The sequence below is a fragment of the Lithobates pipiens genome, unplaced genomic scaffold (assembly GCF_037356315.1).
Source record: "Lithobates pipiens isolate NorthernLeopardFrog02 unplaced genomic scaffold, aLitPip1_a1.2 Scaffold_28, whole genome shotgun sequence".
In the NCBI taxonomy this organism is placed as follows: domain Eukaryota; kingdom Metazoa; phylum Chordata; class Amphibia; order Anura; family Ranidae; genus Lithobates; species Lithobates pipiens.
In genome coordinates, this window is record NW_027507789.1 from 184,114,019 (window position 1) to 184,128,967 (window position 14,949).

Below are 14,949 nucleotides of genomic sequence, written 5' to 3' on the forward strand. Positions count from 1 at the left end.
GAGATACCCAGCCATAGTCGGTGATACCCTGCAATACCCAGCCATAGACATCCCCCCCCCCTCCCGTGCTTCTACCGAATCGCTAATACGATCAAAGACAGAATCTTTTTTTTTTTTTTTTTTCAGGCTTCCCAGCTTAGAGGTGAGATGTGGGGGTCTTATTGACCCCACATCTCACTGTAAAGAGGACCTGTCATGCCATATTCCTATTACAAGGGATGTTTACATTCCTTGTAATAGGAATAAAAGTGATCAAAAAAATTATTTTTGGGGAAAAAAATGTCAAACTAAAATAAATAAAGTAAAATGAACAATAAAATTGTTTTTTTTTAAAGCGCCCCTGTCCCCATGTGCTCGCATGCAAAGCGAACGCATACGTAAGTCCCGCCCACATATGAAAACGGTGTTCAAACCACACATGTGAGGTATCGCTGCGAACGTTAGAGCGAGAGCAATAATTCTAGCCCTAGACCTCCTCTGTAACTCAAAACATATAACCAGTAAAAAAAAATTTAATCCATTTTAAATCATTAAAGTGCATGTAAAGACAGGCGTCCCAATACTTTTGGTCCTATAGTGCATACTGACCCCCCCCCCCCCCCCACATTTCTGTATAATGGAACATGCTGGAAAGGAGGATCTCTCTATATACAGCGCGCTGCCCCGCCTCTCAAAGGCTTCATAAAAAAAAAACAGCCAATCACACAGCTGATACGATTTTTCATTAGGAAGGGCGGATCAAAGAAGGCGGAGAGGCGGGGCAGAGCTGTTGTTGCACGCAAAACGTGACTGAGGGAAAATGCGTAGTCCCGTTCTAGGGGGATGATCTTGTTGCTACGTCCTATGACGAGGGGGCGGAGTGTGATGTACGCGATCCTGGTTCCCGCAGACGCAGGAAGATGGCCGCGGATAGATTCTCCCGGTTTAACGAGGACCGTGACTTTCAGGTGCGGGGCGGGAGAGCGGGACCTGGGGGAGGGGAAGGGATGGCGGAGAGTCAGGGAGGGGAGAGCCGAGCTGTATTATAGTGAGAGGCGAGGAGGGGAGCCTCCCTTCCCCCACACAGTGACCCCGGAGATCAGGGGACTCTTCTGTACACCCCTCCCCCGCTCTGCCTTACCTTATATGAACCCAGCCTACTGTACACAGGCTCCTCCCACTGACCCCGCCTCTATACCAGACCCCCCCCCCCCATCTTCATCACCCCCCCATCCTCTGGTATACCAACCACCCCCCCCCCCATCCTCTGTATACTGGACCCCCCCATTATCACCCCATTCTTCTGTATATCAGACCCCCCCCATCATCATCACCCCCATCCGCTGTAATCAGATCCCCCCCCATCATCACCCCCCATCCTCTGTATAGCAGACCCCCTCTCCATCATCTCGCCCCCCCCCCCTCTCCATCATCACCCCACCCCTCTCCATCACCCCTCCATCAAATCATCATCACCCCCCCTCTCAGTCATCATCATCATCATCATCACACCCCCCTCTCCATCATCCATCATCATCACCCCCCCCCTCCATCATCATCATCACATCACCCCCCCCCCTCTCCATCATCATCATCATTCATCATCATCACTCATCCATCATCATCATCATCACCCCCCCTCTCCATCATCATCATCATCACCCCCCCTCCCCCTCTCCATCATCATCATCATCACCCCCCCTCTCATCATCATCATCACCCCCCCTCTCCATCATCATCATCATCATCACCCCCCTCTCCATCATCTTCATCATCATCATCACCCCCCCTCTCCATCATCATCATCTCATCACCCCCCCTCTCCATCATCATCATCATCATCACCCCCCCTCTCCATCATCATCATCACCCCCCCCCCTCCATCATCATCATCATCATACCCCCCCCTCTCCATCATCATCATCACACCCCCCCCCTCTCCATCATCATCATCATCACACCCCCCCCTCTCCTCCATCATCATCATCATCACACCCCCCCCCCTCTCTCCATCATCATCATCATCACACCCCCCCCCTCTCCATCATCATCATCACCCCCCCCTCTCCATCATCATCATCATCACCTCACCCCCCCCCCTCTCTCCATCATCATCATCATCACCCCCCCCCCTCTCCATCATCATCATCATCACCCCCCCTCTCCATCATCATCATCATCACCCCCCCCCCCTCTCCATCATCATCATCATCACCCCCCCCCCCTCTCCCATCATCATCATCATCACCCCCCCCCCCTCTCCATCATCATCATCATCACCCCCCCCCTCTCCATCATCATCATCATCACCCCCCTCCCCATCATCATCATCATCACCCCCCCCCCTCTCCATCATCATCATCATCACCCCCCCCTCTCCATCATCATCATCATCACCCCCCCCCTCCATCATCATCATCATCATCATCACCCCCCCCTCTCCATCATCATCATCATCATCATCACCCCCCCCGCTCTCCATCATCATCATCATCATCACCCCCCCCTCTCCATCATCATCATCACCACCCCCTCTCCCATCATCATCATCACCCCCCCTCCTCCATCATCATCATCACCCCCCCCTCTCCATCATCATCATCACCCCCCCCTCTCCATCATCATCATCACCCCCCCCCCTCCCATCATCATCATCCCACCCCCCCTCTCCATCATCATCATCACCCCCCCCTCTCCATCATCATCATCACCCCCCACTCTCCATCATCATCATCACCCCCCCCTCTCCATCATCATCATCACCCCCCCTCTCCATCATCATCATCACCCCCCCCTCTCCATCATCATCATCACCCCCCCTCTCCATCCATCATCACCCCCCCCTCTCCATCATCATCATCACCCCCCCCTCTCCATCATCATCATCACCCCCCCCTCTCCATCATCATCATCACCCCCCCCTACCATCATCATCATCACCCCCCCCTCTCCATCATCATCATCACCCCCCCTCTCCATCATCATCATCACCCCCCCCCTCTCCATCATCATCATCACCCCCCCCCCCCTCTCCATCATCATCATCACCCCCCCCCCCCTCTCCATCATCATCATCACCCCCCCCCCTCTCCATCATCATCATCACCTCACCCCCTCTCCATCATCATCATCACCTCACCCCCTCTCCATCATCATCATCACCTCACCCCCTCTCCATCATCATCATCATCTCACCCCCCTCTCCATCATCATCATCATCTCACCCCCCTCTCCATCATCATCATCATCTCACCCCCCTCTCCATCATCATCATCTCACCCCCCCCCCCTCTCCATCATCATCATCTCACCCCCCCCTCCATCATCATCATCTCACCCCCCCCCCCCTCTCCATCATCATCATCTCACCCCCCCCCCCCCTCTCCATCATCATCATCTCACCCCCCCCCCCTCTCCATCATCATCATCACCCCCCCCCCTCTCCATCATCATCATCATCATCACCCCCCCCCCCCTCTCCATCATCATCATCATCACCCCCCCCCCCCCCCCTCTTCCATCATCATCATCATCACCCCCCCCCCCTCTCCATCATCATCATCACCCCCCCCCCCCTCTCCATCATCATCATCACCCCCCCCCCCCTCTCCATCATCATCATCACCCCCCCCCCCTCTCCATCATCATCATCACCCCCCCCCCCTCTCCATCATCATCATCACCCCCCCCCCTCTCCATCATCATCATCACCCCCCCCCCCCCCTCTCCATCATCATCACCCCCCCCCCCCCCTCTCCATCATCATCATCATCACCCCCCCTCCTCTGTATAGCAGAACTCCATACTATCATCCTCCTATGTACACCTGATTCCCCCAGTGTCATCATTCCCATTCTGTGTCTGTATATTGGATACCTGACACTGTCATCCCATCTGTGTCTACACACCGGATACCTGACACTGTGTGTACACATCACTACTGATTATGCTATTCTGTTCCCCCCCCCCCCTATACGCTCCCTGTCCTGTGTATGGACTACCCCCCTGGATTGTACCGGATTAGCAGATTTGTTGGCTTATTGGAAAAGTTACTGTTCACTTGTTTCAAATGCCCTATAAGATTGCTGAGATACTTTTACAGTATCTCACATAAGTAAGTACACCCCTCACATTTTTGTAAACATTTTCTTCTATATTTTCATGTGAGAACACTGAAGAAATGACACTTTGCTACAATGTAAAGTAGTGAGTAGAGGTCGACCGATATGGGTTTTTTCTCTGGCCGATGCCGATATTTAATCATGGCGGCCGATATGATGCTGATATTTCCCCCCCCCCCCTTCATCTCACAAAATCTAACAGACACCTTTCCGCTGGGGCGTTTTTCAGGTGCTTTTGGGCTAAAAATAGTGCCTGCAAAACATTTAAATTTAAACAATTTATTAAACAAAACAAACCTCCAATCAGTTTATGTATGATTTAGATTAAAAAAAAACCTATATATTAAATAAAAACAGGTAGTCAAATCTTTTGGACGAAAAAAAAGGGGTAACTTTACAGTTTTTTTCCCCCCCCCAAAAAAATAGCATTTGAAATACCTCTGCGCAAATGCTGTGTGACCTAAAATATTGCAACAACCGCTATTTTATTCCCTAGGATCTCTGCTAAACATGTATGTGTGTGTATATGTGTGTGTGTATATATATATATATATATATATATATATATATACACTTTTTGAGTACTAAGTGATTTTCTGTCAGAAAATACAGGATTTTACTTGTAAGCAAGTGTCAGAAAGATTTAGTCTTTAAATGGTTAAACTGAGAACTTCTACACACAGAGTTGAGTTCATTCATTCAGAAGTGTAAACATTGTATCTCTTTACCCTTTTCTTGGCAGACTGCCCAGAGAGGAGGGAAGTTGCTTCACTGAAGACTCAGACAACTTGCATTGACTTCTATTACAGAAGTCATTTGCAAGTCACGCTGTAGTTCTAAATCAGCCTTTTTATCAGCACAATCGGCCGATGCCGATTAATTAAAAAAAACTGCAAATATCGGTCGACCTCCAGTAGTGAGTGTACAGCTTGTATAAGGCCTTATTTACGGTGCTGCTGATAAACAGACGTTTAGGAGCAGTTGGGCATTTTTTTTTTCAAGTGCTCCTGAATTCTCCTGTTAACTTATCAGTATCAGAGTTTACAGGCATTTCAAGCGGCAAATGCGTCTAAATGCGGTAACTCGCATTTAACCACATTTCGTTTGCAGGTTTTTTTTATTTTTGGCTATTTTGGGGAAAAAAATAAAGTATTTTAAATGTGGAATGTAAACACAGAAAAACAGACGTTTTAAATGTGGGTTACTATCTGTCAAGTTAAATTGTTCAGGAGAGGTTGTAAAAACGTTCCGTGTACATGAAGCCTTGCAGTGTAAATTTGCTGTCACCTCAAAATAACTCAACACACAGCCATTAATGTATAAACCGCTGGCAACAAAATTGAGTACACCCCTAAGTGAAAATGTCCAAATTGGGCCCAAAGTGTCAATATTTTGTGTGGCCACCATTATTTTCCAGCTCTACCTTAACCCTCTTGGGCATAAAGTTCACCAGAGCTTCACAGGTTGCCACTGGAGTCCTCTTCCACTCCTCCATGATGACATCACGGAGCTGGTGGATGTTGGAGACCTTGCACTCCTCCACCTTCCATTTGAGGATGCCCCACAGATGCTCAATAGGGTTTAGGTCTGGAGACATGCTTGGCCAGTCAATCACCTTTACCCTCAGCTTCATTAGCAAGGCAGTGGTCATCTTGGAGGTGTGTTTTGGGTCGTTGTGTTGAAATACTGCCCTGCAGCCCAGTCTCCGAAGGGAGAGGATCATGCTCTGCTTCAGTATGTCACAGTACATGTTGGTATTCATGGTTCCCTCAATGAACTGTAACTCCCCAGTGCCAGCAGCACTCATGCAACCCCAGACCATGACACTCCCACCACCATGCTTGACTGTAGGCAAGACACACTTGTCTTTGTACTCCTCACCTGGTTGCCGCTACACACGCTTGACACCATCTGAACCAAATAAGTTTATCTCATCTCATCAGACCACAGGACACGGTTCCAGTAATCCATGTCCATAGTCTGCTTGTCTTCAGCAAACTGTTTTGCAGGTTTTCTTATGCATCATCTTTAGAATAGGCTTCCTTCTGGAACAGCCATGCAGACCAATTTGATGCAGTGTGTGGCGTATGGTCTGAGCCCTTACAGGCTGACCCCCCACCCCTTCAACCTCTGCAGCAGTGCTGGCAGCACTCATACATCTATTTTCCAAAGGCAACATCTGGATGCTGACCACGTGTACTCAACTTCTTTGATCGACCATGGCAAGGCCTGTTCTGAGTGGAACCTGTCCTGTTAAGCTGCTGTATAGTCTTGGCCACCATGCTACAGCTCAGGTTCAGGGTCTTGGCAATCTTCTTATAGCCTAGGACAGTGATATGCAAATACCAGACCTCCAGCTGTTGCAAAACTACAAGTCCCATCTGCTCTGCCTCTGGGTGTCATGATTGTGGCTGTCAGTCTTGCTATGCCTCATGGGACTTTTAGTTCTGCAAGAGCTGGAGGTCCGCTAATTGCATATCCCTGGCCTAGGCCATCTTTATGTAGAGCGACAGTTCGTTTTTTTTTTTTTTTGTGTTTTTGTTTTGTTTGTTTTTTTTAATTTATTTTTTAGATCCTCCGAGTTCTTTGCCATGAGATGAACCGAAAATTGGAACACCCCTAGTGGTGGACTTTTTAGGCACGTACAGTAGATACTATTTTTTTATCTTAAAAAACTTGATTTTTTTTATTTAAAAAAATGAAGAAAAATACATAAAACACAGAATGCATAAATACACTGATAGTCTGTATATACGCTGATTACTTGAAATACCCATTTGCCATGAGATGCCATGTTGACTTTCCAGTGATCAGTAAGAGAGATAACACCAAATTTAAGACAACTGCTCCCCATTCACACCTGAGACCTTGTAACACTAACGAGTCACATGACATCAGGGAGGGAAAATGGCTAATTGGGCCTAATTTGGACATTTTCTATTGGGGGTGTACTCTCTTTTGTTGCCAGTGGTTTAGACATTAATGGCTGTGTGTTATTTTGAGGGAACAGTAAATTTACACTGTTATACAAGCTGTACACTCACTACTTTACATTGTAGCAAAGTTTCATTTCTTCAGTGTTGTCACATGAAAATATAGAATAAAATATTTACAAAAAATGTGAGGGGTGTACTCACTTTTGTGAGATACTGTATATGGCCAAGGCATGGAGCTCTTCTCTACACTCCTATTCAGGCGTTTCCATTGTAAGGTCCTGCTAATGGTACATCAGACATAGACAATTATAATACGGGGGTCCCCTAGTTACAAACGTCAGACTTACAAACGACTCCTACTTACAAATGGAAGGAGACAACAGGAAGTGAGAGGAAATCTACCCCAGGAAGGAAAGTCACTCCTGTAACATTTATTTTGGCAGGGGGAAAAGGTGTCTCCACTGAAGCTTTATCACCAGTTCTTGTTTCAACAACAACAACCCAAAAATTTCAAAATCCAATTGTCGTTGGGACAGCAAGAGAGGTGAAATCTTCTGACCATTGGTACAGACAGCAAAATAAACATTACAGGGGTGTTAACACTTCCTTATGCTAGCTTAAAAATCATATTTTTTGGCTGGAGCTACACTTAACAAATTCAGCTTAAAGTGGTGTTGCCACCAAAATAAGAAAAATTGCTTAAAATTCATAAAAAAAAATAAAAATTGAATTTTTTAATTTTTTTTTTTTACTCCTAAACGCCTGTTGCTAGGGGGTCCCTTGTAGTCTGCCTCCTTCATTGCCCGGGCTGGTGACCTCACTTCCACTCGGCACCACATAGTCATCTGGGACGCGTCCCAGGTGACTTGGGGTATCACGGCGCGTGGCGCCGCTCGTGTATGTGTAGTGGGTACCCAGCTGCCCACAGTAAAAATGCCGGCGGAGCGGGGAACGAGGGGGGGGGGGGCTTCGTTCCCCCGCCTCGCTGGACCCTGGGACAGGTAAGTGTCCGATTATTAAGTCAGCAGCTGCAGTATTTGTAGCTGCTGACTTGTAAATATATATATATATTTTTTTTTTGGGGGGGTGCACCCACTTTAAGAACAAACCTACAGCCCCTATCTTGTTTGTAACCCAGGGACTGCTTGTGTTCTTATCTGGTGGGGAAGACACTTCTCTGTTCCACCATGATCCATGTTCAAAGCTAATTCCATAAAGAATTGGTTTGATGTGGAAGATCCTGACCTCAGCCCTATTGAACACCATTGGGTTGGATTGGAATGCTGATTGCAAGGCAGATCCTCCCATCCAACATAACAGTTCTCTTTATTCTTTATTTTTTTTTTTTTATATTTTAACAATGTTATTAGTAATTGTTATAAAAACAGTGTTTTATCTAAAAAATATTTACATTACAAATTCTACGTTTGTTAAATCCATCCAACATCCATATCTAACCAACTAAATGTTGATGTACTTTTGGCTGAATTCCCACAACCTCCAGAATCTGGTGGAGACTTGGAGCCAAGTCCATATTCATGCCTGTGGATTTAGAAAGGGAAGTCCAACAATCGCATATCGGCATGATGATCAGGTGTCTAGAAATGTCTGGCCGTCCATTGCACGTTGGTTCTTTTGCGTGTAACAAACTGTAAACAGAGTAGCGCAGTTTCCGGTCTAATTTGTATGAGTCATACAAAAGTGGGGAAAAAATCCTTTTGTTTTGGGCCTGTAGCAGGGACAGCTGCCGGGATGACGGTGAAGGACACGCGACTTTCTTTTGAGGCCAGCAAATGCAATATAAATGGAACGTCTGCACTCCACAAGGTTGCTTTGTCCGGATTTGATATTTTCCAGTAGATCTGGGCAAATTGTGGCCCCCCTGGCTGTCCCTGATTGGTGCCTCTCTGATAGCAGTGCAGCAAACCGGAAATTCAGGATGTACTTTGCCGAAAACTGAAATGGACAGGTTTAAAAAAAATATATATATTTTTTTTATGTATAATTGTATTTAACGTTTTAATATCATTTTAACGTATATGAATTTATTTTTTGCCATTATCAACACCGATGACCCTATCTTTGGCTGATTAATTTCTCTCTGACTCTGTCAGATTCCTCACTGAACTTAAAACGTCAACAGCTACAAATACTGCAGCTGCTGTGCTGACTTTTAATATTTGGACACTTACCTGTTCTGGAATCCAGCAGTGTCGGCACCCCATCCGATGTTTCCCCTCGGGTGCAGCCACCACCATTACAGGCAAGGGAAACCGGGAGTGAAACCTTGCCCTACTGCGCATGTGTTTTCTGTCGGCAGCAGGGGAAGGAGGAGGTGGGCTCACTGTCTGACGCACTGCGGTGAGCTTCAGCGGAAGTGGGGACAGGGTACCTGTCAAAAATGGGAGGGAGGAGGAATGAGATGAGCAGAAGTTCCACTTCTGGGTCGAACTCCACCAGTTACATAGCATACTAGCTCATTATGAATAACTTACCAGAGAAGGAAGCCCCCGAAGCGGTCCTCCGTCTTCATCTTCGCCGCTGCCATGTATCCCGGAGTGACTTCCGGGTCTCGCTGCTCCGGCGCTGATTTGAGATGACATCGCTCCCGCGCATGCACACGGGAGCCGACACGAGCAGCATATTGCAGCGATCTGCGGCCTGCTCAGTGCGCCTGCGCACCGCTGTCTACGGCGCATGCGTCGTCGACAGCCGTGCCGGTCTTTTTGTAAATATCTCCTAAACCGTATAGGTTTAGGAGATATTTCTTGGACTTACAGGTAAGCCTTAATCTAGGCTTACCTGTAGGTCAAAGTGGTTTGTAAGGGTTTACAACCACTTTAAGAAACATACTTGCTACTACATGGCATCTGATTCTTTGTAGGGCTTCTGAGCCACCATCTTGCATTTGGGAGGCGGCTGTCAGTTCTTAATCACTCACAGCCGCCCCCTACTGCACAAACACAGGATCATGGACTGCAGGGAGACTGTTCCTTTATCTCCCTGGGATGTGTGATGTGTGACCCAGAAGGCCGTGGACGATCACGAGTACATCATACTCCCCTAGGCAAGGAATGAGAGTGGGAGTGACGGAAAAAAAAAAAGAGCCCCCCCCCCCCACAAAAAAAATTGTAACAGACTGGGGTTAGGAAGTGATTGATGCAGAGATATTTTGAAGCAAATGTCCTCTTTAAGGTTTTGACTGTCTAGATTAGAACATGGGTCTTCAAACTACGGCCCTCCAGTTGTTCAGGAACTACAATTCCCATCATGCCTAGTCATGTCTGTGAATGTTAGTTTTACAATGCCTCATGGGATGTGTAGTTTCGCAACAGCTGGAGGGCTGTAGTTTGAGGATCCCTGGTCTAGAACATTAACAATGTGTCTAAATTGCTGTTGGCTGATGGAATTCCATTGGTGGGGTCAGTTGATGATGCTAGGAACCAGAGATGAGTTTAGACATGTTCAGACACAATTCCAAACAATCAACCTGAGCTATCCCACCCGGAAGCTGTCAAAGCTGGCACCCAACCATAGGTGGAGGGGGGCCTCCTTCCCCACACTTGTACACACCCCTTGCATAGGTGTGGTGCCAGGGAATGCATCCGCTGTCTGGCTGTTGGCTTTCACAGTTTTCTGGTGGGTTCAGACTCGTGTACCAACACGCCTGAGCTCATCCCTACTAGGAACCACTGCAATTGCATAAAAACACGACGTGTGGGCCAAAAGTAAAGGGCTATCAAGGGAAGACTTGCTCTGGCCACTGGATGCCAGATCTTGTCCTACCGAATCCTATTCAGTAACCTTTAGTTACCTCGGTGTGCATTTCGGCCTGCGTGTTTTTTTGAGGGTGAGCCCTCCTCCCTGCAAAGTAATAAGCCATTAACAATTGGAGAACCACCGTACTATTGTCTAATCGAAGTACACTGGGTGTAATGTATAGATCAACCAAAGGCGCGTCACATGGCCGTTTTTCTATGCAGCCCTCAAACAAGTCACTTTTAACAACCAAATCTTTATGCATGTTTGAGCACACATTGTGATGCACTTTGTATTGTGCATCTGTGTGTGTGTGTGTGTGTGTGTGTGTGTGTGTAAAAACACAAGCTGGTGCACATTAAAATGTAGCATGCGTTTCCATTGCTTTCAATAGCGGCTTTTGCCTTTAAAATGCATAGGTGTGAAATTTTCACCTGAATATACACCCCAACACTAAATTTAGTCCTCTGTGATATATGTACTATGGTGTTAAAGATCGATTCTGACATGGGGGGGGGGGGGGGGGATTAATAAAGGAGGAATTGTGTGTGCACCGAAATGAAATGATTAGTGGTATACATATATATCGCATTGTCGCACTCACTGGCCCTTGCAACTTGTTTCCCTGTGATGAGTCTGTCTTTGGCATGCGGTGCGCCTACATTGATGTGTTATTGTTGCAGAGCTTTTCCAGGCTGTTGGAATGAGTAGTTGGATGTGCTCATCATTGCCCCCAGGGTGTAACCATTACACCGTATGAGTGCTGACAGTAGTGTGCTGATCTGTTGGGTTTATTGCTGGTGTATGTAAAGGAAGACCACCTGTGTTTTGGATATGAGATATGAGTGATTAAAAGGGAAGTAAACCCTTCCAAACAACTTGGACCTATAGGTAAGCCTAGATTAAGGCTTACCTGTAGGTCCAAGCAATATCTCCTAAACCTATATGGTTTAGGAGATATTTGCCCGAAAATGGGCACCGCTGTCTACGGCGCATGCGCCGTAGACAGCGGCGGGCAGGCGCACTAAATGCGGCAAATCCAAGAATGGATTTGCCAAATTTGTCGACTCCCGTGCGCATGCGCGGGAGTGACGTCATCGCGGCTTCGCCGTATGACAGCAACGGAGCTGCGAGGCGCGACTCCCGTGCGCATGCGCGGGAGTGACGTCATCGCGGTTGCGCCGCTGTCATTGGTCGGAGCTGCGAGACGCCACCAGCAAGATGGACGCGGCGGACTACAGGGATCAGCGGCGACTTCGCTTGCTCCTGTGTCAGGTAAGTGACACATAATGAGCTACTATGCGATGCATAGCGGTCCATTATGCTTTACCTTTGCAGGGAAAAAAAGAGGAAGTAAACCCATCAGGGTTTACTTCCTCTTTAAGGGTTAGACTGTTGTGTGTTGTTTTTTTTTTTGGTCTGTGATCCCAATGGGGCAGATTCAACTCTTTTTATCCTGGGCCGTGAAACAAAATCGGGGACTGTACATGTAGTAGCCATAGTGGTGCCTTCTATTTTGACTGGCACCATAGTGACTAAGGCAGCAAACATGCACTGCACTATAGTGTGATACAGGAAAGATTTTGTGCCATGTTGGACTTCTTGAGATGTTTTGGTACATTAGAAGCCATTTTCTTTAAAGCGATCGAATATCTCGTAAACTTGTGCCGTTTAGGGAACATCAGTTGTAGCAGACAGTGACTGGGCTTGACAAATTTACTTTGAGTTTGGGAGCCGCTTTTTTGTTAACCACTTGCCTACTGGTTTCTTTCTTTCTTTCTTTCCGATCGTCTGTGGCAATTCCAATGAGCAAAATTCCTACGCATGCTTGGAAGCATTGAACTTAATTTTCTCGGCTTGTCACAGTGTTGTAAGTCACCGCGTTCTTGACGGTTGTAATTTCAGCAAACTTTTGCGTGACTGTGTGTATGCAAGGCAAACTTGAGCGTAATCCAGCCGGAAAAGCACAGGGTACACATTCTGCCAGGGGTTCCGCTCGGCCCCTGACCCACCCTTCCTACTTCCCTGCATCTCCCCTAATCCGCCCCACCCCCGGCATCGCTTGCGCACACACAAGGCTTCACAGATTCTCCATGCAAATGGCTGGTGTGACACCAGAACGGAGACCGTACAGGGACTACAAGGCCTTTGCCCTCCTTGCTGTCATAGAAGAATAATACAGAATGTAGTGGAGTACGGAGCTGCATGCGTTTCTCTCTTGTATCTCCATGGAGTTGATCTCGAAGTATCAGGGCGGTGCTCTTTACTGATCTCTGCTCATAACACAACACTTTGGCCTCCGGTTATGTTTACTCCATCTTCCTGCCCTGGAGATTTGTAAACAAAGCCTTCCAGACAGCGAGACTTCAGTTCGCTCGTAGGTCAGCTTCAAGCCGTCCTCCCACCAATTCTTATGTTTATCAGTTCCTCTTTTTGTCATTTGTGTGTCTTGCGATTTTCATTATCTGCCTTGAATCATAAAGTGTCACTAAAGGCAAAGATTTTATTATTATTTTTGTTTTTGTTTTGAGTAGAGCGGGATTAGAATGTCGGTTTTACATGGTGGTCTGTGCCCCCGTTAGTAAGTTTCACCCTCTCTATTCATCCTGTTTTTCTGTTATTGAAAGTAAAAGTGAATCCCAAATTTTGGGTTGTCAACAGAACAAGAGTAGAGGGGAAATCTGATGGGTACACTAGTTCTTTTGACCCTGGTGACACCCCAGGATTTCCTCTCACTTCCTGTGTTGGCTACGGGACAGGAAGTGAAGGGAAATCTCTCCAGTGAGACAGATGGCAAAATTTTTTTTAAAAAAATGCAAGGGTTATAACCCTCCCTTTTGTTAAAATTAATTTTTATTTTTTTTTTTTTTTTTTTTTGTGATGCTTTGCAGGTGGAGCCTGGGTAGATTTAAAGCAGGAGTCCGCCGGGATTTCCTCCTCCCCCACCCCCCCCCCCCCTTCTTCTTTTTTTTTTTTTTTTTTTTTTTAAAGCCAGCAGCTGCAAATACTGCAGCTGCTGACTTTTAAAATAGTGACACTTACCCGCCCAGCGCGCCCGCGATGTCGGCACCTGAAGCCGATCTCTCGATCGTCTCTCGGGTGCTGCCGCTGCCATCTTGGGTATGGGAATCAGGAAGTGGAGCCTTTCGGCTTCATTTCCCGGTTCCCTACTGCGAATGCGCGAGTCGCGCTGCGCAATAAGGATGGTCCCCGCTGTCTCTGGGATCCGTGTGTTTCCCAGCAGGCAGCGGGGGACTTTCGGAAAGGGGCGTACCTTCTGCAGAATCTACGCCGGAAGTGGGTGCAGATACCTGTGCTGTACAGGTACCTGCACCCCCTCCCCCCTGAAAGGTGCTAATTGTGGCGCCGGAGGGGGGAGAGGATTCCAATGAGCGGAAGGTCCACTTTAGGGTGGACCTCCGCTTTAATTTGCTTTTAGCTTGTATTTGCATTGATCTTGAAGCCTTTTTTTGGGTTTTACAAGCTTTGTGTGGTGGTTTTTTGCATGTGTATTAATGTTCGGTGTTTTGTTTCCTGAGCTAGTCAAGGGGAGGAAAGCTGTTTCTGAGACGTTGAAGTTTTTCAGGCATAAAAATTCATGCAAATGCATGTTATGCTTTTACTGGTACTTTTAAGTCCTATGGGGACAATACATGAATATTCTCCATATTTTATAAAAAAAAAAAAAATGATTTACTTTTATGAGCGTACAAGTGTGAACAGGGACAATTGGAAAGAATGAGATTCTGCATGTTGATTGTAGCCAGGGGTAGGAAAACGAGCATGAATAGGGACATCATGTAATGTGTTCCCTGGCTCTTGGAAAAGTAAGGTCCCTTTCACACTGGGGCGGTAAAACTGCGCTATTTTTAGCGGTGGTATTCAGTCACTAGCAGGGCGGCTTTACCCCCCTGCTAGCGGCCGAGAGGGTTAAAAACACCGCAAAGCACTTTGCCAGCTGCCCCATTCATTTCAATGGGCAAGAACGGTATACACACCGCTCCAAAGATGCTACTAGCAGGACTCTTTTTATTTTTTTTTTGTATTTTTTTTTTACCGTCCGGCCAGCGCACCACTCCAGTGAGAGGAGCGGCTCTTTCAGGGAGCTTTTCAGGCTCTATTTTTAGCGCTGTAGTGCCTGAAGTGCCCCACTGT

General features: G+C 47.0%; 1 protein-coding gene across 4 annotated transcripts in view; it reads left to right on the forward strand.

Moving 5' to 3' along the window:
- The first annotated feature begins 796 nt into the window (after positions 1-796).
- GPATCH8 (G-patch domain containing 8) overlaps positions 797-14,949 on the forward strand; it is a 121,223-nt gene continuing 107,070 nt past the window's right edge. For all 4 annotated transcript variants that reach the window (XM_077460094.1, XM_077460095.1, XM_077460097.1 and 1 more), the window contains exon 1: positions 797-947. In XM_077460094.1, the coding sequence (XP_077316220.1) occupies positions 900-947 (48 nt within the window). In that variant the 5' untranslated portion in view covers positions 797-899. The remainder of the gene's footprint in view (positions 948-14,949) is intronic.